General features: G+C 36.6%; 1 protein-coding gene across 6 annotated transcripts in view; it reads right to left on the bottom strand.

Moving 5' to 3' along the window:
* Positions 1-26,767, bottom strand: part of mllt10 (MLLT10 histone lysine methyltransferase DOT1L cofactor) — a 58,004-nt gene extending 31,237 nt beyond the window's left edge. For 5 of the 6 annotated variants that reach the window (XM_079805774.1, XM_079805776.1, XM_079805775.1 and 2 more), the window contains exons 1-6: positions 26,263-26,767; positions 24,305-24,384; positions 14,757-14,811; positions 8,672-8,781; positions 7,148-7,251; positions 6,269-6,362 (exon numbers count right to left, since the gene is read on the bottom strand). In XM_079805774.1, coding sequence (XP_079661900.1) covers positions 6,269-6,362; positions 7,148-7,251; positions 8,672-8,781; positions 14,757-14,811; positions 24,305-24,384; positions 26,263-26,425 — 606 coding nt within the window. In that variant the 5' untranslated portion in view covers positions 26,426-26,767. The remainder of the gene's footprint in view (positions 1-6,268; positions 6,363-7,147; positions 7,252-8,671; positions 8,782-14,756; positions 14,812-24,304; positions 24,385-26,262) is intronic. The other variant, XM_079805779.1, reaches the window with a different exon arrangement.
* Positions 26,768-27,629: the final 862 nt, after the last annotated feature.

Genomic DNA, 27,629 nt, shown 5'->3' with positions numbered 1-27,629 from the left:
ATTCAGATCTTCATTTAAATACACGAATGCAACCCAGATCCTCAAATGCAGTCAAATACTTTCTTCACATTACTTTAAAATGATTTATAATGTACGAAATACTTGTTTTAATTCGGTTAAAAAAGCAAAATGAAAACAAAAAAATGCATGTGTGGCTCCACACTTTATATGTAGGTTGGTAAGCTTGCAGAACAGCAAAAATCCACAATTATCATGTTTCAGAGAATTTTCTTTTTTTTATATCACTTTTTGAAAAACAACTATTAAGCAGAATTATTAAATGAAGAAAAAAAAGGTTCACAACAGACAATTCAATTATAAATAAATGTACATCCTTCAAACTTCAAAAACTGAAGAATACCACGAAAACATTTGAAAATGTTAAATCAAACCAGAGCCGTTTTATTGACCCGGTTCAAATAGAACAAATCAGACAAGCTATCGCTGATTAAGATGGCTGTACAGAGGCTGAGCGTTTGAAATATGTGGCCAGTGGGAGCTGCTTAGGGACAGGCAGAAAATTATCAATGACGATGGATAGATGTGATGAGCTCCTCCACACATTTCACACTATGAGGTCTGCTGGATTAGTATTTCAGATTTTCAGAGAAAAATACAGACAAGATGCACAATCAAATGTTTTTTTTTTATTTTTTTTTTACATGCACTAAGGATCATCTTCCGCCGTTATGTACTCATTTATTGATATGAGGCCATGTTACAGGGCCTACGCTTAATTGAATTAAATGGGAAGGCGAGCAGGGCTAATAATGCTACATGTTTCATTCGGTATGGCTGCGAATAGAAAATTAGTGGAACAAATGACTACACTACCTATCAATACTGATTAAACGTACTCTGTGGAACTAATGGCCATGACGGATGCTTTTCTATGCATACAGCACTCTTTATGTTGATAATTTGTGGCAGCATCAAAATACTAATCACTTTGAGTGATAAAAGGCACTCTTCTCCCTCCCGTGGCTTTAAAAGCTTTGTGGGATATAAAAAGTGTGCATGTGAGGGGTGGCACAGGGTGACAGTGGCTCATGTAATTTGCATACTTCGGACGAAACAGAGTTTTGGTTTTGTTCGTTTACCTCATAGTCTGAAGTCGTGAGGAGGGGGGCATCAATCACACATGGCAGGAAGTGAGGTAGATCTGGAGGCTGCCTTACCTTCGTTTCCTTGTCATGGTGCTTATCCAAAGAGTGAGTGGAAGAATCACTTAAGCTTTGAGCCCTACTACCACGGCCTTTGCTCCTTCTCTAAAAGGTGAAAAAGGAACTTCGAGTTACCATTTAAAGTCTGTCCAATTTTTTTCCTATTTCTCACTTCTCTCTCTTCTAGCAGCAAAGAAAATAGCCCTTACTGAGACAAAGAAAACAAATAGAAGACAATTACGCAAAAAAAAAACATTGTCATGACAACCATTTCTATATATTTTATGGTTTCTCCATCAAAAGCAATTTGCATGAGCCCATCAAGTCGACCAATCGTAATGTTTGTTTGTTTGTTTGTGTTAATGCCATGCCAGCATCTAGGGCTATTTTACTTACGGAAATGTAATTCGGGAAAGCCAAATACCACCTTGATATTGTCACTTATATTTGATTTCTCTATACAACTACAAATCAACAACATTGTTCATGTACCAACAGAAACGGCTGATTTTATGTTTTACGAAAAAATATATAAGAAGAAAAAACATTACGCCATCATGCATGAACTTGACATTCAAACTAACCAAAATGAAATCTTGGTAAAATATGCCATATTACTTTTGAAGTCAACAGTCTCTAAAGCTGCTATTGACAACAAATGCCACAACAACAAAGACCTCAAGTCACAAATGGTCTTTGTTTACCAGCAGCCCACTGAAACAAAGGCCTACATGGAAAAGTCAGGGGCTAGTAGCCAGCTATTGAACTATTAATCCAAGAGACTGTGCTGATGCTGTCAGTCCATTAACATGGTGACAGGGAGACATGGTACATCATGCAGAAACACCATGCTGTCCTGTACAATAGGGCAATCACCACAATGGATGACAACAAACAAAACAAGCAATGTATTGTCACTTAATTCTGACAAAATGGGAGACACAAATATACACACAAATATATATTTATATAAATATACACCAACATTTAAAAGTTTGGGGTCATGTATTTGATAAATACAGTAAACGTAATACTGTAAAGTACCATTTTCTATTTAATACATTTCAAAATGTTATTTATTTCTGTGATGGCCAAGGTACATTTTCAGCAGCCATTACTCTAGTCTTCAATCAATCATTCTAATATGGTGCTCAAGAAACATTTCTTTTTTTATTATAAATGTTGATAATATGCTGTTTAATGTTTTGTGGAAACTGTGATAAATTGATGAATAGAAAATCAATCAATTTAATGCATCCTTTCTGAATGAATATAAACTTCTTAAAAAAATCTTACTGACCCAAACTTTTTGAATGGTAAAAAATGGTTAAAAATAGTTCTATAAATATATATTTATATTTACACCGATGCCAAAAAGCCCAACTAAAACCAGGAAAAAAGACACGTAAAATATGAAAGAATGCATAAAATCACAACACTAACCAATCAGGAAAAAAAAAAAAGAAATACTTTGACTTTAGCGTCTATTCCCCAGTAATCAGAGTAGTCATAAGTGCCTGAATGAAATAAAATGGTGTATACATATATAAACATCACTATCCCTCCATCCTCAACTCATTACAATCCCCTATGAGAACATCACAAAGCACTGGCCCTGCCTCCAGCCCCTCACTCAGAAAACCTGTAGAGGACTAGCAGTATCTGAGAAGCCTTTGTTGAGTGGGAGGATAGACACACACACAGCACGAATCTGAGAAGCAGCAGGGGGCTGTGGCTCTAAAGCTCAGTGTAGCTCTAGGGCTGGAGTGAGTAAAACCCCTTGCCACACACACACTTACACACACACAAACACCCAAGTCCACAAGCACACTAAGGACCGAGCAAAGCTGGACGGAAAACCACAGGCCGTTATGCTGTCACCGAGAGCTGCCACTGGGCAGTCCCTGTATCTCTCTGAAACCTTAGCCCTCTTTTTCTGAGAGGGGTATTAAGACAGAGTGAAGGGGGAAATGCAGGAAAGAGGGGGGATGATGGGAAGGAGAGGAAAGGAGAGCCACAGACAAAGGTCCAGTGAGTTGCTGTTGATTGTCAATGAGATTAAGGGGTTAAAGGGTTTGAGGGAGATCGAGGTGGGGGTGGCAGGGGCCACTCGGGGTGGACGGGGGGCTTATGCCACAGCTCAGCTTTCAGCAGCTGTAATTGGACCAGGAGTGCCAGACATTCGAGAAATGAGAGATATTCCAGATGAGGGAGTGTCTTTTTCGAAAGCTTGGTGAGTTCATGTGCGATTCTGGATGCGCAATAACATCTTGAACGATGATGACATGGTCACAATGATGTGCTTGACATGATTTATGTATTGGTAAATGTAAAAATCAGTCACATTTAGTATACCTCAATATATGAAGCACTAATGACAAAATACACAAACCATGACCATTAAATACCAGTTGACTAGTAGATAGAAATTTATAGGAAAACTAACATATGCACTCCCATTCAAAGGTCTGTAAAGGTGCTTTCACACAAGCACTTTTGGTGCCTAACAAGGGTGGTTACGGTTAATGTGAACTGGGTTCTGATTCGCTGCTGATATGAACATGATCGAACAAAATCGTGGCAGTGATCCGATATTGATGAGAAATCTGTTTGTGTGTGTTCTCACTCACTTTCCTGACCAGCATGACTGACACAGTTCAAGCAGCAAGAATGTGTATCTAATTTCTGCTCTCATTCTTTTTGCAGTACATTCGCAACAGATAGACAAAAAGTGTGGTTACTGATGCTTGGAAAACAAAACTAAAGGTTCAAAAACCAAAATATAAAAGTGAGGGTGTGCAACACTATGCATTTTGCCACCTTCTCTTGCATTGTTGTTACCATGCAACAGGGTAAACTGCTTTGATGGAGCAAGTCGCACCTGTGCGCATTATACTTTTGCTTTATTATTAACAGCAATTCGGGGGCAGCATTTGCTTGAATGGTGGGTTCATTATCACGGAGCGTCTATTTACACTAAATGCCATTAGCCCTCCTTGTTGGCAGAGGCTATTTACACTAACTTCGCCCAATAACGTCTGATTGGGCCAGACAAAATTACAGAAGACATTGGATTAACAACAGTAGCAATGGTGTAGGGGTAAGGCACAAAGCAGAAAGTAGACACAAATCAACCCGTGTTTGAATCCAGCTTTTGCCGAACTCGGTCAACTACTTTTGCCATCACATCTCAGATCGGAAAGCCATTTATTTCGAAAATATCAAAAAAGTGGAAATAAAGTGTCTAACGTGTGTTTAATAATAAAGTGTTTATCGGTTAGGGTTGGGGTAGGTGTAGGGAGGGCTTTATTGTCCCAATTAGGTGGCATCCATTTAATAATTTTAATAAATATAATAATTTACACTCTGTTATTATTGCATACCGTTTAATGTACAACAACATTGAGGTGCAAATAGTAACTGCCACTATTTATAAGTATATCTAACTACTATTTACGCTTATTGCAAAGAAAATACTGCCATTTTTACATAGTGATATGCTATTTGGCACTAAGTGAAAATAGTGATTAGATTCTATTTACCGTAAGAAAATACACTATTTTCACTTAGTGTAATTAAACAGTGTAAATAGCATCTATCACTATCTGCACTTAGCAAATAGCAGCTGCCTTGTGTTTTTCAATAAGAATAAAACAGTACAACGACAAACTCGCTTATATTAAAGCTGCAGTCTGTAAGTTTTTCCTCTATGTCGCCATCTCTGTTTGAAACCTGCAATTGCAGTTATTTGCGGCGTTATCATCTGTACGCGAGTTGTGCATTGGTGGCTCCTCAGCACGGATGAATCACAGATTCTACGTCTTGAGCCCTATTCAGACGGTAATCGTTTTCTCATGTGGACGTCCGTAAAAATACATTTGCATGCCACTTCATGCTTTCAGATGGTGATTTATTCACACGGTGGAGAAGCGAGTTTTGTGATCATACGAACCTGGGAACGTACTGCTCACATGGTCAGTCGAATGATTATCTGCTGTAAATAAAATGTTGGCTTGGAATAATAAGAATTAATTAAATAAAGAATATTTAATTTAATAATAGGAAATTATTAATTATTTAAATCACCTGTTTAAAAAATAGGAAGATAGGATGTCATTTTAAAAATGTGGAAATGAGCAGAAATAAGTTAATACAGCCTCTTATTTACATGAGGTAAACATAATGCTGCTATTTTAACGTATATAACGTTAACTACTGCCATAATAACAGCCCATTTCAAATGTTTACGTGTTTTTCTTCTCTTTCTCTTTTGAGCAGTAATAAAAGATTATTCTAGTAAATATTTTCCAGCTTTTCTTTGGAGTATAACCTAAATAAGAATTTTCACCGGAAAATGTCATCTGAACAAGTAAGTAACATGTATGCCACTTTTGGGAACAAATCATTACAATAAATCACGCTACCAACAGTGATTAAATCTACCGATCGCTCATATAACATCAAACCGTTCAAATTATTATTATTGTTAAACTTTTGGGGCTAAGGTAAGGAGATAGTTTTGAATACTGGCTTGTTGTGTACTTGCTCAAAAACTGATTTTGGATCATTTTTTACCAAAAAAGTTACGGACTGCAGCTTTAAGCATAGAACTTTTATTAACAAAATGAAAGACAGCTTTATTAACAAACACAAAAACACGGAATACACCATACTAATAAATGAAATTCATCTCCTGCTGCTAATCTGTGCTGCGACTCTCGTTCAGCTCACGCTTAATTGAGCAGATCAGTGCAGTTTTCAGTTGTTGTGTCTGTTCTCTAACTGAACTAAATTATTTTTATTACTATAAAAAAAAAAAAATCTAAACGACAGTGAGTGAGGACGGTGCCTCGGTGGGCAAGTGATGTAACCAGTGTGCGGCTGAACACTGTGTAACAGACTATCACAGCAAGCCTAATTTCCCGTACTGCAACTTTTATTTATACTCAGCCTAGACGTCATTAATGCCTTAATTCAAAATGACAGGATATCTGTAATGTCAGTGACTAAAGGCATAAATGCTGCGGGATCCGCAGCAGCGGTGCTCTGTGTCAGGGTGTTATAGTTAGTATAGTATGGTTTAGTTAGTATAGTATGGTTCTTACCAGTTTGCTGTAATGGTACTTGCAGTATCCACAGTATTTCACATTATCAGCATCTGAGCCCTGTTCTTCACACAACAACCCAGCAAGCTGAGCACTACATTCAAAGACAAAGACAAAGCAGCTTTAAAAAGGCTGTACACAATGCAGATTAAAAACAGTTATATACTATTTTGTACAGTTTAAGTGATTTCATTCAATTAAATGGAAGTTTGTAGTTAACACTGCTATTCCTATCCAATTAACAGATGGCATAATTAAGGATATAAACATTATGATTAGATTAGATTAGATTAGATTCAACTTTATTGTCATTACACAAGTACAAGTACAAGGCAACGAAATGCAGTTTAGGTCTAACCAGAAGTGCAATAGCAGCAAGTGCAGGATATACAACGTTTGCATAAGTGCAGGACATGGATATGTACTGAGTATATATAAATATGTCTATAAATAGAGAGATGGTTATTACTATAAACAGAATTTACAGGTGAATATGTACAGTGAATAATATACAGATGGTTAATACTATAAACAGAATTTACAGGTGGATATGTACTATGAATATAATATAATATACAGATGGCTATTACTATAAACAGAATTTTACAGATAGAGGTATACAATGATATGTTAGGCTAAAATGAGGAATATGGCAGTGGATTAAGGTAGTGCAATAAATTATGGACAGAAGCTATCCGAAAAAAAGTGTAAAAGTGCAGTGGAAGTGATTGCATATTACAGTTAGAAGTACGGTGCAAAATACAAATGTAAACAGTAGGTACTGTAAATAACAGTCGGCAGTGCAAATGAGCATAATCCAGTTACGGTGTGGTAGTGCAAAATGACATTTAGCTGGAATATTATGCCTCTGAGACTCACCATGTGACATGAAAGGCCTGTCGGCAGCCATGTTTGTTGCATGTCATGCAGGCTCCAGTAGCAGCTTTGCTCTCACGGCCCTGTTCTTCACAGATGTAGCACGTCTAGAAAGAAAAAACAGCCACCAAAGTGATTCCTCACATACAGAAAGCAGTTATTATGGTATATAATGCATTGCTGCACGGCCCACAGCTTGTTTAGCGTGAAGGCTCTACCAATTTAACAAGTCTCTCAGAAGCCACCCTTCCCAGCGCCTCGATTATTAGGCAAGTGATAACCATGCCATTTTAAATTGGCTCACAGTGAGGACTCAATTACCAACAGAGCTGAATCTATTTTATCCCAGATTTTAAACCCACTATTTCAAGCATGAGATTAAACTTGGCTCCTTAGTCCTGCGAGTCATCAGACACAGTATTGAATCCAAATCATATAACACTAACTGATTGTATTTTACTTATCTACTGCATTGAAGGGCATCCATAGAAAACAAAAGTAATTAGGTTTTCAAATGAAAAATGAAAGAACAATGTCATGATGGCATATCCCATTAGTACTTGATCTAACATTGTTTTCTTTACCCTCACGGTTGAGCAAAAAAGTTTAGCTAACGTCTAAACATTTGGACTTTGCAATTAGTGCTGCACGATGTAGGATTTTAACACAAATATCGCATTGTGCAAACCAATTTTGGAAGAAAATGGACACGTATCATATTGGATATGTGCATTAGTACTTAAAGTGATAGCAGCCTAATATACCTAATATAGTCATTAATGTTAATAAAACAACAAAATAAAAAGAATAATCACTTTTGTATATTTAACAAATATTAATTACACTTAATTTATACAGAAGTCTATGAAGTGTTATTTTACAATTCATTTTTCAACCTCAATACTGTTAGACTTACCTTAAAAATCTAGGCACATTTCATTTGTATATTTGTGCCATCTTATTTATCTATGCTGGTAATTTATTAATTAGTTCCGATGCAGATTCACTCCCCTACAAAATTCTAGAATGTTTTAACTCTTTTCAAACGGAGCTATTCATCAAGTGGAACTGTTTTCATATTGCAATATAAATCACCGAAATATAAAATATCACAATGTGTTTTTTCTAATATCATGCAGATGTAATCTGAGTTTACTGGTTTTTCCATTTTAATTTTAAAAACTCTGATTTTCCATATTTTCCATGATGGATTAGGAAATTCAATGACAAGTAAGTAGTTGGTTCTTTTCATTTCAGACCATAAGTGTAAATTCCCATAACATGGATCTCAATTTTCATTCATTCAGCTTTGGAGTATAATTAATGGCAACATTCAATGTTTATACAAGATTGATAAATGTAGCACTTGGTCCCTTAAGAAAACACATTCACCGTATAGACCTAAACTCCTTACACGCATACTGTTTACATTGTTGAGCTGATTTATGAGGCTCTTATGATGAGCCTTTGCTTTTCAATTGATATGCAGACTACCAGCGTTTGCCTTTCAAAGGTTACGGAACTTACCTTGTTATAACGTTCATGGGGGACAGACTGAAGCACAATAGGCTCCATGGTGGATACATTAGCGAACTCCACTTCAGGGATGTAAAGAGCACAAACCACATGGGCCCAACCTAAACAAGACACATGATATATGATCAGTAGATGTTAGAATAAAACGGCTAAGATTAAAGTATTCCTTTATTTCTACGAGAACTTGCTGTGAAGATGAAAAGTGTGTAAAAATCAATGAAATACAATCAAGTAATTTCAATTATAAAACAATTACATTTACCATTAATTATTAACAATAAAAATATGATGGTTAAAAATATGGATTATGCCATAAAGGAAGCACTTATATTGAATATTTGTGTTTGCTGAGTGTCACAAACATTTCTGTCTTTGTTCATTTGTTTGCTTACAGTCATGCCTATGGGGCACGCCTGGCTTCCTCCACAGTGTGAAAAACACTTATTAAAGCATGTGGGCTGAGTGTGACCGCAAAGACAAAACACCCAGGACTGGAAGAGGCAGAGGAATATTCTCTCCTGCCTAGCGTCTAGACCAAGTGTTGAACCATAGGGTGTCAGCCACAAGCACACTACATATATATTATATATATTCCGACTACTACTAAACTTTTCCCCCATATTAGCTGTCTTTAAACCACAAATCCCCTAAACTGAGGTGATTTAGATTTAACCACCATATTCTGCAATATGTTTGTGAAAGTAGAGCAGATGTTATTGATATCAAGATGAAATTTACCAAAAAGAAGTGAGCAAATGAGTTCTGTTTACCCAGCGTAAGGACACAATAACAGGCCTAAACTTAAAGGTGAACTCATGAACTGTCTTTGACCCCAGCCTAAAGGGACAAGGAGGTGGGTTTTGTTGTTTTGAAGTCCCTCCAAGAATCCAGCAGAAGCCTATAAAACCAGGCAATAAAACCCAAGCACACCCCAAAGAACTTCTAAACCCCTCAAACAGAAGGGTGGCACACTTAAAAAAAGAGAATGATTTGCAAAAGATGTCTTTAGCTGAGCATAAAGTACTCAAATAATCTTGTTCTTCAGATTCAACAGTTAGACAGAATTAAATCTTTCTGACTAAAGCAACAATAAAAACCGGAAGGCTCTAGCGGGGAGGCAAAAATGTTCTATGAACATTTCAGAAGGGCTGAGTTTTTCAGTTTTTAATTTTCCTTGCAAGCGTTTCTAACATGTTGTTAGGTCAGCTATATGCCATTGCTTATTTTTGTGTTTGCATAACTTGACAGTAGCAACACCTGTAAAAAAAACTCCAGGGTATCTGCAGGTTTCACAAAGTCAAATTTAAGACTTTTTAAGACCTTTTCAAGACCATTATGAATTAAATTTAAGACCTATATCACGCAATTTAAAAAAAACGTACAAAAGGAAATGCAGAATCACAAAATTACTTGCAAAATTAATTTATTCAAATTGAACAAAGTATTAGTAATCTTGCACTTCCTCATAGCTCAATCCCATCAGGATTAATATACAAACACACTACCGGTCAAAAGTCTGAGAACAGTAAGATTTTTAAATGTTTTTACATTCTGCTCACCAATGCTGCATTTATGTTATTAAAAATACAAAAAGCTGTAATATTGTGACAGTTCTGTTGTGACTATTTTCTATGTGAATATATAGTAAAGTGTGATTTATTCCTGTGATCAAAGCTGATTTTATCATCATTACTCCAGTCTTCAGTGTCACATGATCCTTCACTAAATCACTAATCATTCTCATATGAGGATCTGATGATCAACAAACATTTATGATTATTATCAGTGTTGAACACAGTTGTGTAAAAAAAATTTTTGGATTCTTTGATGGATATAAAAAAAGTAAAAAAAAATAAAATAAAAAAAAAGATTTCTGAAGGATTATGTGACTCTAAAGTCTGGAGCAATGATGCTGAAAATTCAGCTTTGAATCACAGAAATAAATTCTATTTTAAGATATATATTGAAATATAAAATAGTTATTTTAAATGGTAAAAAAAAAAAAATTCACAATACTGTTTTTGCTGTATTTTGGATCAAATAAATGCAGCCTCGGTGAGCAGGAGAGACTTCTTTAAAAAAACATTTTTAAAAAAATCGAACCGTTCTCAAACTTTTGTCCGGTAGTGTGTGTGTATGTATATACATTTTTTTTGTGAGATAAAAATTACTGATTTTGTGGTCGTCATTTTCAGAAATGTGCATGTTTCTTTTTTTTTTTCATAATTAGGATGCCACATTTACCATATCATTATATTAGATGCACAATAGTCACACATGGCAATAAAACAAACAAAATGCATGAATCTTGTTTGACAATAGGACAAATAAATACAACTTAAATATATAGATACAAACAGTGCTTTAAGTTTAGGTAGGCTACTGTTTGTTTTTCCCCGTTGTTGTTGTTTGATTAATACTAACGACACAGGCAGGAGGGGGTATAGGCTAGGCCAGTGGTTCCCAACCACGTTCCTGGAGGACCCCCAACAGTGCACATTTTGCATGTCTCCTCAATCAAACACACCTGATTCAGGTCATCAGCTCATTAGTAGCTACTCCAAGACCTGATGTGGGTGTGTCAGACAAAGGACACATCCAAAATGTGCACTGTTGGGGGTCCTCCAGGAACGTGGTTGGGAACCACTGGGCTAGGCTATTATATTGGATTGCTTTAACTTTAAGACCTACAGTAATGAGCTCATAGATATGGATATCTATGAATGTGCCTAGATTCGGTTCACTCGCGCGAGCGCTGACAGGCGGCAAACGCGTGCAGAATCCGCGGCCAGTCTGACATTAGGGGTGCACCGATCCGACTTTTTCAGTCCCGATACCGATCCCGATGCCTGGGCTTTGTGTATCTGTCGATACCCGATACCGATCCGATACTATTGTTGAATTAATAATAAACTGTATATCTTCCACCTTATACCTTCCTTGAAGAGACTAAAGGCACCAGACTTTACTAACTAAACATAACTAAGACAAAATAACAGATGTATGTAAAGTGTTGAATTCTTATTTATTTAAAAAACAATTGTGCATTCAAATCTAAAATAGAATGTAATCAAACTTCTTTAAATAAATAAAATGTAGCAGTGGAAACAAAAAACAGTCAAACATACAATAGTAATCTGACAGTTACCAAACATTTTTTACACTACAGATAATTGTTTTGGTATATAATCATATCAATATTAAAAAGTAGTATTCAAAATTAACAAATAGTCTTAATTTTCTGCCATATGCAATTTAATAAAAATGATCAGCTAGCTAATAACAACTTTGTTCTGGTTTCACCTCACTCCTGTCTAAATGATTGTAGGCTAGGCCTATTTATTTTACTACACATTGTCAACAAAAATAAGCTGAAATACTGTTGATAATTAAAAATAATTCTTACTACCCACTCTTGCTTAATTGGGTAAGCACACTTGTGTTCTCATTTCAGATGCGTTCTGAGTAAATTAATAAACTGATTCATGAGTTCAGTGTTGGACAGATCAGTTGTTCTAATCTAACCAGTCGTTAAAATGATTCGGTTCAAAGGAGTCATTAGGTCGCGAATCGGACATTAGCAGACGCGTTGTGTGCGAATCCCGTCTGTTAGAACATCGCGAAAGATGTCAACACACAGAAAACACTTCATAACTGAATATGATTTGTCTCCCGTTTATTGAAAGTATGCTTTATGTCAGCTGGTCAGAGAAGAGTCAACATTTTTTGAGCGCAATGCACACCCAGCGGTAATTCAAGGACAAAATTGTCCGAATGTGTCACGTGCAACATGGTTTCGGTCTTCCGACCTTTAGATTTGGAATTGGATTAATATGTGAAATATGAGCGAGCTAACGCTGATTATTTTGAAGACACAGAGAGCGCGCGCGGGGGAGGAGCTCTCTGGTCGGTCTCTCTCAGTCACAAGCGCAGCATCTATTCCACATACAATAACTCGTCAAATTAGGCTTTGGCGGCCATCAAAAAATTTTCAATGCAGGAAAGACCCTGACTTTGCAGTAATACCACCTCCCCTCGAAACATTTAAGTTACTTTGCAGACATTGCAAACAGCCGACGAACTAGTTGGCGTGGCAAGCGTGAAATATCTCCTCCACACCGACTCTCTGGCTCGCTCCATGTTGCTTCTAGCATGCGACACACGTGAAGCTGACGAATGACGTAGGTTCTGCTGCGACGGAAAAAAAACACCTGGATCGGCTTGTGGATCTGTTCATTTTTCCGATCCCCGATCCAGCTATTTTGTCAGTATCGCGGCCGATATCCGATCCTAATATCGGATCGGTGCACCCCTATCTGACATCTGTCCGTGTGTCAGTAGCGAATGAGTTTGGGGTTTCCATCGCTTTTTAAACTCTTTGTTTAGTGCTATCGGGCATATCAAACTTTTATTTGGTCATTATACGAGATGGCAGGTGAAAAAGATTTGCCTTTGCTTTCACGATCGCGTGAACTGGAAGAACTGGAGAACTGAAGCTGAAGAATAAAATCCGTTTGATGCGTCTGTGGTACAATCCGAAAGAGACCCGCGCCAATAACACGAAAGCTGATTGGCTGCTATATAAGATGCATGTTGGTCTCTCACTAGCAAAAAAACGAACTAACAACACACACACACACACTCTCTCTAAAACATTGCGGGATCATTTCAATGAGCAATGGAGTAGCGTTACATGGACGTAGGAAAATTAAGACCCGTTTAAAATTATTTAAGACCTAGAATTCAATACTTCAGCGAATTTAAGACTTTTAAGGCCTTAAAATTTTGATTTTGAATTTAAAGACATTTAAGACTTTTTAAGATCCCGTGGGTACCCTGAACCTCTCCATGTGCTGGTCAGGGGAACAAGGAGGTCAATGCTATGGAGTTTTACTCCTCAGTTGGCTGAAATGTACAGATTTCTCTAAAGCAAGTCGTCATCACCTAAATCTCACTTGAGATCACTGCTGGTTCGGACAAGCTCTTTCTAAAATTTATGTTTCTGAAATCTTTACTCCTACTGCAAAACTTGGAATGCTTATCTCAAAGAATTTTAAAAGGCTTTACAAATTCAAGCCAAAAAAAAAAAAAAAGAGAGATTACATGGTCTGAAACCGCTAAACCATAAGCCTGGGGCAATGATGCTTCCCTCATGGCCGTTAAACAGCTCACCACCCCTAAAGATGGGGCATGGTTCCGCAGCTGTGTCCCATGCCATGTTTACAGTCTCTGATCTGCCCTTGCCGTGAACCCGGAGCTTGAAGAAGAGTCGTCCCTCTCAGCCCCACAATGACCCCGCTGAGACCGCCCACCCATAAAAACAAGGTGAGAGACAAACACGCACACTTCCTAACCCCCTTTGCTCAATTATTCTGAAAAAATAAGCAGATAAAATCTGCCTTATGTGCCAAAAAATTTTTTTCCAAAACTATGTCAAACTCGGTTCATTCAAAAGCAGTTTAGATGGTAAAAGAAAAAATATATTATTCATTGTAAAATTTCCCTGAAATCTGAATTCTAAATTAAATTATTTTGAGGTGTGACATATGAAAATACATATGACTAATTAACAGCTTATTGATGAGAGAGCATTATATCCTTTTGACAGCAACATTTCTGTGATAATTAAAACTGCCAGAGGATATTAGTGAAATACTCCATAGAAGAGATAATCAATTCACTACTTTTTTTTTTTTTTTTTACATTGACTTTCATTAGAGGCGTCAAAATAGAAAGGCGTCATCCTCACCAGCGCTTATGTTCCTCTCAAGAACTTCACATCATTTTATCACCTCACAATAAAACTGGGCTGACTCTCCCCATTTTATAACAACACAATTTTTTTTCTTTGTGAATTGGAGATAATAGTACAGCCCACTGTTAACCCAAAGATTTTATAAAATATTTTGTCTCTTAAACACACTCAACCATCAAAAACGTATTTTATGTTAATGGCCTATATTTAGCTACTGAGCAACTGCAGTCTGTTCTTGCCAATGACATGTAGATTGTTGGTGATGGTTTTTCCTCAGCAAGTGGAAAGTAAAAACAGTCAGTATGAAGTTAGATTTCCTACCTCCATTATCTGTTCGCTTCAGTGCTCCGTCTTTGTGGGGACACAGCTCACACCTCTGCGAAAAGAGGAGAAATAACATGAACCCACACTCCATCCAACCATCTGCAGGCCAGACAGCTCTGAGGGCTTTCGGGAACTCTACTTCTGACATGGACATCAAACTAAAGCAGAGTTTAGAGGTTAGACATCACTTTCTTCCTTGAAACTAGAGAACAGAGCATCTTGGCAAAACTGATCAATGAAACTGTAGACAAGAGCCTTTGATAATTCACTGGAGCTGGAAAACATCCACTGCTGCAACCCTGAAGAGCTGCTTCAATATTCAAGGATAAAAAAGCAGGAGCTGCTCTGCTAAAGGAGAAAAACTGGTTTAGACAACCGTTTTCTGAAACAAATGGCAGGACAAGAAGAAGAAACCCTCGGAATATAAGACGAATGATCAAATAAGGACAGTTACTACCCTTTTTGAAGAACAAAAACAAAAGAGATGGTTGAAAGTGTCCTAAAGAAATGGGCACTGACACATGGCCTATTACACAGCAGATCATGCATATACACTATGACATTTCACTCATCTTTAAAGCTTTGAACAGGGTTAGATATTGGGGCATAACATTGTGCTTGGAACCATGCCGTTATTTGCCACATACCACTATGTTCAAAGTTTTTAAGCTTCTGCTCAGTCTGCTGTCCTCCTCCTCTTTGTTACAGGTGGTGGACAGTCCTCCTTCTTCAGGGATGTGCCAGCTCGGCTTTCTCCCCCTCCACCCTTTAATCTTTGGGAATGAAGTGGCAGAGCAGGGCACAAATGGGGGAAAAAAATGGGCTCATTTTTAGTAAGTGGAGGAATGAGGACAAATGCAGAAATTTGGTTTCATAATTATGCTTAGGGATTACCAAAAAGGCTTCACGTTTTAAAAATGCTCCAGCAATAAGCAAGTAGGGTTGGGTATCGTTTGAATTTTAATTCATTAACTTGTTTGAATTTTAACTAATATAAATTTCAAGCATTATTAAAGACAAGTAAAAACTCAATTTAGCAATTAGATTAGCAATTGCACAAATACAACCGATGATAGATATGATTGAAATACAGCGTTTTAAGATTTTCAGGTATTCAGGTACAGAATCTGTAATGAAATTTAACATAACCCTGCACTTTATGAATAAAATATAGATTAGAAACATAGCTACAAAAGTTAGTCTCAAAACAGCTTAGACTTTTATTGTTTGATAATATAGTGACAGCAGGAATATTAGGCTGCTTTCACTTTAAGTGCTGCACAGATATAATATGTTACACATGCATTTTCTTTGTCAACCGTTACGTTCACTTAAGAGATAATGACTGTTTACGACGACACTGACATATTCTTGTGTGTATTTGTCCAGTGCAAAAACACGCAGAGGTGAACTTAGTTCAGTTTCGTGCACTATACAGTATGTGTGAACAACACAGAAAACAGCGCACGAGTTCATGGTTTTAAAAACACATTAAATCACTTTAAATCACTTTCTGTGAGCGCGCTTTGGATGCAGCACAGAAAACAACGCGCGGGTCTAGTGCTTGAATGTTTCAATGTCATATTAAAATGCACACAAAGGGATGGATAAGAGGAATCAAAATTAATTTTATAACAAGTATCCGATTCCTGACCTTGAAGTATTAGATTCCAGAATTGGAATCGATTTTCGATTCCCAACCCTAAGTGCAAGCTATGATTTTCACAAATCTTTGGGTTTGGATTGGTTAGAAGTGGCAAAAAGGCCACAAAATTATTACATGACAAACCAGAATAAGAGCATGACAAACTCAGAATAAGAGCAGTTGGATAATGTCTCTAACCTCATAAAAGGTGTTATGTGGGAATGCATTGTTTGCCAGATCTTTCAACAAAAAAGGCCCACATAATGGGTTGCGTGACAGGTTTCCCCTTCTTAGAACCCACTATTCGTCTGCTCTAAACTGCCACTTAGGTTTCATGCCTGCCTGACAGCTCACACAAGTCACATGTACAACCATCAAATCGCTTTAACTGCCAACACAGCTTTACCTATCCTAACCATTTATGTTTCTTCTATTTATAAATACTATAATGACATTTATTTTAAGCTACTTCATGTTTTATGAAAAAGGGGCCATTACTTTGGACACTATCATTGAATATAATACATAATACAAGGATGTTGAATATAAACATGGTCTTGGAGACGCATTCATCAGTTTTTTTTAATGTTTCAAATTCTGCTACTTTTATTATGTGAAAATGTATAAAAGAAAAAAAAAGCAGAAATATGGTAAACAAAGCAAGCTTCTTATTTGCAAGTAATCTCTATATATATAGCCATTTATAACTACATGACAGAAAATGCTTCACAAATAGCCAACAGTGATTCAATTAATGACAGGAAAAATAAATATGAACTCTCAAGCAATGTCCAAGCCATACAGAAGCTTTTTGTACAATTCAGAACAATTCAGATATCATCACCTCTTGCCATTCAGACAAGTCAAAAAACGTTCAGTTTAATACCACACTTTTACGTCTGATGACATCTGTTATACATACAGGCCTAAGAGTCCTGCCAAGTCATACAGTTTTTATATACATACAACCCATGTTTACTGTTCGGTACACATGTGATTTAAGGTTAAGTGTTTCAGCCCACTTCCAGACACTGATTTAAAACAAAAAACATTTTAAAAAGACCAAACAGAGAAAATGCAGTCTCAGAGTTTCTGCATAGACAACCTGCTTCATAATTACTGAACTGTAGAACATATGAATGCACAAATAATTGAATATAAAAATATTGATATGAATCTAAAGATATATGATGATATGATATGAAACATATGACGCATTACAGTGCAAAAAAATTAATCGTTAAAAGATTGCGATCTCGATTCAAACACCTACGTGATCTTAGTCCTAAATGACAATGATTCGGATCTGTCTCAAATCTTTGACAAGTACGATCACGGCGAACTTATAAATCGGCTGACCCAGACAGAGGCAATGTCATACATAGGTGTGAAAGCTTCACAAACAGTCTGTTCAACCACACAGTATCATTATTCCGGTCTTACAATAATTCAAATTATGACAGAAGTACTGGGATATAAATTTATAATTCGATATATAAACAATGCTTGAACTTGGCACTTCAGATAAAGATTGTATCAATTACATCCTTACATCATGGCCAAAAGTGACTTAAAAAAAATGTATGTGGCATTGAATCATTCATTCAAAAGATTTGCTCAAAAACAGTAATTCATCCAGTAATGAAACAAGTGAAGTCTTTGGGTGCTTCTCAAACAGAAGGCTGCATCCTATACCATCCTATCCTATAAGTCAGTGTCCTTCCTATACCAGTCCTTCTGAGGCTTCTTAGGCTAGACTTCTCAGCATTGAACGGTAGAATGAGGCGGTCTAGTAAGTGCACTTGGCTTTGTCACACCATGATCATGGCATGAAAATACTATCAAAACATAATTTTAGAAAAAAATACTTTGCATTAATAATCATTATATTTATATATGTAATCCGGTCAAGTGTATGTGGGGTAATGCAGTGCGGTTTTATCATATTTGATACATTTGAATGTGTTGAAAATTATATTACAACGTTAATCTGTGCATTCGCACTAGGGCTGCACGATTAATCGAAAGCGAACCGCGATTTGGTTTGTGCGATTATGAAAGCACAAAGTCTGCAATTTTAAAAATATATGCACAGCGTGTTAGTGAAGAGCGGCTCTGTGATGAGTATTAAACGCTGCTCCGTCTGAAAGCACTGCGAATTTGAGTCGCTTATAATGCGAGTTTGAAAAAAACAACACGTTTCAAACATCTTCACACACTAGTAATGTGAAATGTTCATAAACCTGTTGTCCAACAAAATACAATGTTTCATAACACGTTTTAACTCACTTCATATAGTCAGTTGAGTGTTTGTGAGCTGATGTGGCTTCTTGAGGCAGAAAATTGCATTATTTTATAGTATTCTATACAGTGATGAAGTCTATGTCGACTAGCTCTGCATTACTTTATTATTATTATTATTATTATTATTATGAAAATACCCGAGAAGGCTTGAAGAACTCAAATACACCATATCTTGATGCAGTCGTGTTTATTGTCTTCATGTTTAATCAGTCAAAGCATTTCCATCTAATTTTTATTCAGCCTACAGCGCTAGCTTCACATTAGGGATTTCCTGAAAACTGTTACTTCTCTGAGGCAAATGAGGGTGCCCTCTGGCTTCCAGTATGAATGAAACTTTTGGGTAAAAAATAAGAAAAATAATACTTCTCTCTAAATAAATGTATATGACAATGCATTTTTCTTCAATGTACAGGAATTAATCCCCACAGTGGATGCACAAGAGGCTCATATTTCATATTAAAGACATAGACTTTAAGAAATTGATATCGCGGATAAAAAGCACAGATTTTTATAATAATTTTTTTACAATAAATCCTTTCTAATGATTTTTAGTCATAGACTGTCTGCATATTAACCGGTAACCCAGCAGTTTTTGTCAAATAAGTTACCTGTAAAATATTATTATTTTATTGTTATATTTATTCTTAAATACTCTATTTCAAATTTTTAATAATGAAAATGTTATTGTAATAGTAATATTTCATATTTTGTTTAATATTTTTATTTAGCAATAATAAGCCATAATAATTATCAGTCTTATTAATATACAAACACAAAATGTTATATATAAACTTCATTTGTAAAAAAAATAAATAATAAAATTAATAATAATAAAATAATCATTTTAAATTGCAAATTGCAATTAGATATTTACCAGAAATCGTGCAGCCCTAATTCACAAACATATTAATAAATGCTAGATGGCTTGTGTTGCTAAATGGCATGCAATTAATTTTAATTATTTATTTTCTACAAAATAAATCGAAAATCGAGGAACGCGGGTATGATGTCATTGATGAGCGACGCACGGATACAGTCCATGTCCTGGTTAAAATGGCTTATTTCTCTGGATTTCTTGGAAACATTTGGGATAATGTAAGAACACAAGTCAACAAAATATACAACACTGTTCTGGTGGTTTTTGGATATTTGAATCCAAAAATCTTACATAGTGCCTTTAAGTGATTAATTTACACCAAAACAAAAGACATGCCTTCATCTCTGAAAACATTATTTTTGTCTTACATTTCATAATGAACTCAACAAGCTCAGTGCCGACTCGTCTTTCATCAGTTTGTTTTTGTGAATTGGAATGTGTGCAAAGTAGGGATGTACCTAATCCAGGATTCGGGCTCGGCCGAATATTGGGCTTTTTGACGGGCTTTGTTTTCTGCAAAACCTCAGAATTCTTTTCCACCGGACCGAACCCTAGGCTTGCACTATGCGCGCTCCGCTGGTCGAACGTAATGAAGCCGCCGTTGAAAGTGAAACAGTAAACTTGACCAAAACCGCACTACGAAAAGCCTTAAACAAGGCTTCAGATGGCACTGATGCTCCGGGAATACAGAGATAATGCCTCGCTAGAGCGGCCAGCCTCGGGAAGCACCTTTCATTTGCTTTCCACCAATCAGGAGCATGTACGACTGCTGTATTTTTTGTCGAAATGGTCCCACAAAGTAAGCTTTTCCATTGCTTCATTTTGCGAGATATAGTCCAATCTGGTTTGTGGTTGCACATGTCGACGCGCTCCGTGAGTGAACAAATAACACGATACAGCATATTTTTCTTAACCATGCATCAAAAAAACAAAACAAAAAAGCGTTAAAAACATTTAAACCGTTTAACTGATCGGTCAAAGTTCTCACTTTCAGTTAACGGTTAAATGGTCAATAGCATCCCTACACTGCTGTGGACGTTGTTTACTTCATTAATGTGTTTACTGTGATTTTTATCCAAAAATCTCGATTCGGTGCATCCCTAGTGCAAAGGATTGTGGGTGATTGAAGGTTATGAAGGATACACTCGATGGATCCTTCAGAATGAGCTGAATGAAGGATGCAATGAAGGCTGCCTTCCAAGGATAATTCAAATTGAGACATTTTGATTGACAAATTGAGTGGCGCTTGATGACGTGGCAGCCGAGATATGCAGTCTTTATAGGACGCAGAGTTCCGTTGGAGAAGCACCCATAATGAGTGAGTCATTGAATCATTCATTCTTCAAGAGATTCGTTCAAAAGCGCTGATTCAAAGAAATAAATGATTAAAATAATTCAAATTAATTATGAATCGTGAAAGAATCGCAATCTCCATTATAAACAAAAAAAATTTGATTTTCAATTTTGTGTAGTTTCTAAATACAAGGCTAACTAATGCAATTAAAAAAAGTCTTAAATTATTGAAAATAAGTAAACAGTCAGTAATACAATAAAAAAGCAATTTACAAACAATAGAACAAATGCAATAGAAAAAGATACAATGAAACAGTGCTTTAACCTTTTCATGCAAGTTTATAAGTATTCAGCTAACAGCCTACTACAGAATAATCAAATGTAAAATAAAACACAGAATAGTCTTCACTGTAAGAATTAAACTTGCTTTGGTTGTTATTAAAGCTACAAAAAAAGTCATTCAATCAAGAGCAGCGAGTAATTTTCTCTTTTTTTGTTTTTGTTTGCTTAACATTAATGACACAGACAGTTCCAGGTATATTAGGCTGCTGTCACTTTAAGACCTCCTGCACACAAGTCTAATATACTGATACACAATTATATTTTCTCCCATCGGTTTATAGCACAAAGTTCACTTTGCTTGTCCACGTTCTGCTCCGTGTCGGAGCACGGCCACAGAAAGCTGAGAAACAGCGCAAGGGTTCTTTCATGCTTTCATCAAGCACATACCATTTTATGAAAGTCACATTACGAAGCGCACCATTGGAAAGGGACAGAATCGGGCACAATAATTGTTTTATCTTGATTATCGTATTTTCATAATCATTGGAAGTCAAAATCAAATTCTAAACTGACATTTGTCCCATGCATATCCTGATCTTAAACTGATCTGACAAGATAAAACTGTCTGGTCATAGGGAATTACACTGAATGCCTAATGCCGAGTTCACACTGCACGATTTTCAAAGTAGTCAGATCACTCTTCTTTTCACACTGCACGACTATTTGAGATAGCATTCAGTCGCTGCTGTGTGCATGTTCACAATGCGTGACTTTACAATAAGAAGAATCGCAGACAATTCTGCCTCGTCAGCAAACTGTTTTCACAACCAAACACACACAAGATCTGCTGTCACTTTAAGTGCTGCACAGATCAGCACTTAAAGTGACCAGGAAACAACTCGAGCTTTGTTTTTGTTTGATATAAATGTAAATACATCTATTCAAATACTGATATTATGGTCTATAACTCCTCCCCCTGAACTTCCTGCTGCCCTGTATCTTGCTCTCTCATTGGCTGTAGGTAGGGGTGTAACGATTCGTTTGAACAACGATTCGATTCGTATCACGATTTGAGGTTGTCGATACGATTCAAGGACAGGATATTGGTTAGTTTAGAACAATACGATTCAGTGACTTGAAATCGATTCAGTAACTTTTTAGCCAAAAATTGTGTGACTGAAATAAATATCTGGATACTGGTCAGTGCAGGTGTTTCCTAGATTCCTGTTGTTTCTTGTAAGGGAATCAGGTATAAATTAATTATGGATATAAACAAACAAGTAAACAACAATTAATGGCAAATGCATTCAAATTTTATTTGAATAAAGTGCAACCAACAGTTTAGGTTGAATTAACAGGAAGTTAACCTTTTCTGCTCTCATTTTCAATATTCAATAAATTTTCAATAAAAGCACAGTAAGTGCAACCAACATTTCAACAGTAGGTTAACCTGCTACTTCTGCTTTTGTTTTCCAACATAAAAATATTACAATATTAATATCAAAAATAAAATGCAACTAACTTCTCTTCAGGTTTAATTAACAGTAGGTTTACCAGCTACTTTTGCTGTTGTGTTTAAACATTAAAATAATATAAATACAATATTAATATCAAAATAAAGTTCAACTAACTTCTCTTCAGGTTTAATTAATAGTAGGTTTACCAGCTACTTTTTCTGTTGTGTTTAAACATTAAAATAATATAAATACAATATTAATATCAAAAATAAAGTGCAACTAACTTCTCTTCAAGTTTAATTAACAGTAGGTTTACCTGCTACTTTTGCTGTTGTGTTTAAACATTAAAATAATATAAATACAATATTAATATAAAAAATAAAGTGCAACTAACTTCTCTTCAGGTTTAATTCATAGTAGGTTTACCTGCTACTTTTGCTGTTGTGTTTAAACATTAAAATAATATAAATACAATATTAATATAAAAAATAAAGTGCAACTAACTTCTCTTCAGGTTTAATTAATAGTAGGTTTACCGGCTACTTTTGCTGTTGTGTTTCAACATTAAAATAATATAAATACAATATTAATATAAAAAATAAAGTGCAACCAACATTTCTTCAGGTTGAATAAACTGGCTGAACCTGCCACTACCCTCAGTTTAATAAACAAACAATATTTAAGAAAAGATAAAATGTAACCAAGTACTCTTCAATGACTCTACAGATTTTTTCCCCCCAAAATATCAACTGATCAACAAGATCTGGCTGCAGAACACTTCGTTCACTATGTCGCCAGCAGTACAAAAACTCGCTCTGCTGGCACACTGGTGCCAGGAATGCACAGGTAACATTTAGCAAGGGTTGAAAGTACAGGTAGCTCTTTCTCCTGGTGGCGTGATAATTTCTCGCTCGTTGGCTTCTCCTCTGCCATCCGCTATGCTATGTTTTGTTTTCTTAGCGCTGCTGCTGGTGCGAGGCGATGATGTCACAGATAGGCAGACTGAATCGAGTAACGTTTGACGCCTTTATCATTAAAAGTGCTAAGAAAAAACTTCCATATAAAGTCTGACGTGCTTAAATCCAATGCGTTATTTCCTATTATCGATACAATCGATTGATTACCTTTTAAAATGATGTTAGATCGATATATGTCGTCCGGAAGGCCAAGTTGCCGAGCACAGATCGATGTAGTTAGATCATAGGAATATAAATCGATACATCGATGTAGTAGATGAATCGTTACACCCCTAGCTGTAGGTCATCGCCAATGTAAATTTCAGTCAAAACATTTCACACAGCAGGATTTTGAATCGCAGACAGGTCCAGATATTTAGCATGCCAAATATCTCACAGACATCAGCGACTCATCAGCGATTCTCACAGATCATGTGAATGAGCACCAATTTTCCTATGATTTCGGGCATTTGTCTGCGATTTTCGCAAAACCTGACGGCGAGTCAAAAATCGGGGCTAAAATTTTGCAGTGTGAACTCGCCATAAATGTCCACTGCCTAGCATTCAACCATGTGTTACAATTACCAGTTCAAAGTATCAATAATACATATCATCTGTCAAATGGGAACTTCAAACAAATCCACAATATACAAAATGAGGAAGGAGATCTGGACTTCAGCAAAACAGATAGCCTGACAGATTTGTATAAAGATTGGAAAGAGGAAACTCACCACCCTGGCAGCACGTTCCTGTGATTCACATTTCCTGCAGAACCAGGGGCCTGTGGGGACTTGGACAATACCATAGCAGGCTGAAACAACAGGAATGAAGGACAGATGAGATGAGACTTTCTTCCAAATACTGTAAATCTGACAACTTTACTATCTCTTCCTGTCAAGTTTCATGATTAACATGAGAGTGTTAAAAAATTATATATTTTAAGAAATGTGTGAGATATATTTGTAGTGCAACAACATCGGGGTATGAAATTAACACCTGCCACCAGCCAAGCGTAGGTAATTTTTGCAGTTGCGGGTAACTCAATGTGGCACGTGACTTGAAACACATTGACATTTGACAGGAAATGCTGTTGCCTAGATGCACTTGAAGAAACATGTTAGAATATATCTTGATGAGCAGACAAAAGAAAATGCAGCTTGAGCACTTTGCAGAACAAAAGAGTGTGAAGTTTTCTTGTGTCACTGCTGGTATCAAAACAGTTTGTCTTATACCTAACATTGCAACTCATAACAAGTATTTTGTCATTTTTGGCTCAACCTAAACTAGGTTCCAAACAAACAACAGTGTGAATGAAAAAAAAAACTATCAAGGTCAGGGAAAGGTGCAAAGAGAATAATTTTTTGTCCACCTACTAAGGTCTTTGCATGTTTGTTTAATATTTCACATAGGCTATATAAAATGTATTATATATTTGAACTGAGATATTTTAAAACAGCTGACGGAAAAGCTAGCCATTGGACATTTTTTTTGGTGGACAAAATGCCATTTCTGCACTGAATATAAAATAATTGAAATACATGCAAGTATTAAAATTTCTGTTTCATAGTTATCACCGTGCAAATTGGAACAAACGTGCATTTCCACTTTCCAATGGCAGGCAAGAAACTAAGCAAAATGTTTTAAGCATTTTGCTTAACTAAGCAATAATATCTCAAATAGTCGGCATATCAGACACTTGCCCAAACACTAACAATATCATCTGTCTACAAGTCTAAAGTTGACAACTTTGTACTGAAGCATCTTCAGTGACCTGACAAAACAGATGCTGAAGAAAGAACTGACAGCTCTGATATCAAATCTAGGACTGAACACATCCGAACTGAGCAGCTTTTTGCATCGCATGCAGAGGCAAAAACTTGCTAATCAAAGTTTATGGAATATTTCCATTTAATGCATGAATGCTAAAATTTGTCTAGAAGCGAACACACCATGATCTCAATGTCAAAACTCTAAACTTCAATGACAGCCCGTCAGTCTTTAAAAATGAGAGCCTTATATCTAAAACAAAGTTGATTTTCAAAACTATTTTTTCACACGTCTGTACCCATTGAGTTTCCTACAAAGACATGTTTCTTGAAACCAAAATATTTATGTCTTTAAGCGTCACACAAACTATAATGATACAAGACAAATAACTACACGTGGGGAACCCAATCAAGATCCTGTTAAGAGTCCGGAATTTGTTGACAGTTTAGCTGACTGGCCATAAATGTGTGTTATCAGCCTAGCTGTAATGACTTACAGAGCTTGTCTGAATGTGACTCATCTCTGTTTCCAAAGCTGTGACTGACACGTTGTTGGTCCTGCGACAGTGGAGATAATGAACAATCATGAGCGACATGCTGTTACAGCCGTGTAGCGCTCGTGCTAACGCATAACATTAGCACACCAACAGGCCTTCGGCGAACCGTTGCTTCACAACAACCGCCACACCTTAAAAACACTCTAAGTTAACCGTTAAAATACTTAACATTTCCTTACTGTCATTCCAATAACACAAATAAGCGCCAGAGGTTAAGCTTAGGTCATACCGACTGTTCGTTAAGCTAAGCTAGGCTATGTTATGCTAAGCTAATTCTCTCACCACAACAGAAGGGGACTTATCAAAACATCCGCATCAAATAACTCTGTCCCTCAAGAAAAATAAAAGTGCTAGTAATTAATTTACCTTGGTGGACGGCAACGTTACAGCCGTGACCGTCGCAGTAGACTAGGGGGTTTTCGGCCCAGCCTCTCTCATCCGAGCAGACACAGCAGCCTCCGATCATCTCCTTCATATTACTCGCCGAGTCGTCGTCTTCCTCTGCCAGATACAGCTCGCTGGATACCATCTACCATCAGCGGCGCACAAAGACCAACAAAAATGTGGTCGGGATTTGTCTCACGAATCCCTATCTCCCCTGAAAGTCGTATTTTATGTCCCATTTCGATGAAAAGCCATATTTCGGTTGCGTTGTTGTTGAAGGCGGTATTTTTTTGGCTCAACACACAAACCCCGTACTGAAGGCTCTCGGGATGTGGAGGCGCGTGTGCGCGCATGCGCGGAAAAGCAGAACGGGGGAGGCAGCGGAGAGGAAGAGGCCTCTCGGGGCAGTTTGATCCACGCGGCGAACGCCATTGAATTTTACCGCGAGCGGGGGACGAAGTACAGTGCACTGCGCTTCTCGCGCTACAATCATCTGGGAGCTTAGTTTTGAACTGAAAGGACGTTACTATACATAGTTGTGTGTGCATTCTAAATTAAGATTGTGGTTTGTAGTGAGAATTCTGATGCAGTTTCTGTAACACATTCTGTCATGGTGCGAAATAACTTGTCAACATTAGTTTATCGTTAGGTTACCCCCACCTATTAATAATTTAATAATTGTATTAAATTATATTATTTTGAAACTTTATGAGTAGTATTTATTTAATTAATGTAAACGTTAGAAGAAAGGCAAAGACCCTCAGTCTAAATGAATTACTGATGCTCGTTTAAGTTACGTATTCTTATCATTTAAAATGTATCGTCTAGAAATAGGATGGGTATGCTTAATAAATTATATTCCTACTGTACTGTATTCATATCGGCTATAGCCTTTATATATAGGCTTTATATAGACCTAGGCTGCCTATGCCTAAAATAAGGTATTTGAACGGTTTGGCCTAACTGCCTGTTTGTTACTTAAGGCAAAGTTTAGAGGTTATTGTCAACACTAGACACGTTTAGGTAGCTTCCAGTTTTATTGAAGCTCAAGTCTTCTTGTATGGCCCATATCTGAAGGACCATGAAAAACAAAAATGCCGTTTAACAAAAAAGGTAAGTTGTAGCGGGCTTGTTTTTATGCACCTTAAATCTTAGCGCCAAAAAAAAGTGCAAACATAAACTCTCATTTAAAACCAGATAGCACAGACCTTGACCCAACAATTCCCACGACCCCATATACAAAACACACCTGTAAGGCTAATATATGAATGTGCGTACTTTTTTTGCAGACCATCAAACTTATTCTCAATTTAATGAGATGCCCGCTATATAGGCATATCTCATTTTTA

This window comes from Gobio gobio, assembly GCF_949357685.1.
Source record: "Gobio gobio genome assembly, chromosome: 23".
NCBI lineage: Eukaryota > Metazoa > Chordata > Actinopteri > Cypriniformes > Gobionidae > Gobio > Gobio gobio.
The sequence above is the reverse complement of the archived record's forward strand: the minus strand, read 5'-3'. Positions and strand labels throughout refer to the sequence as shown.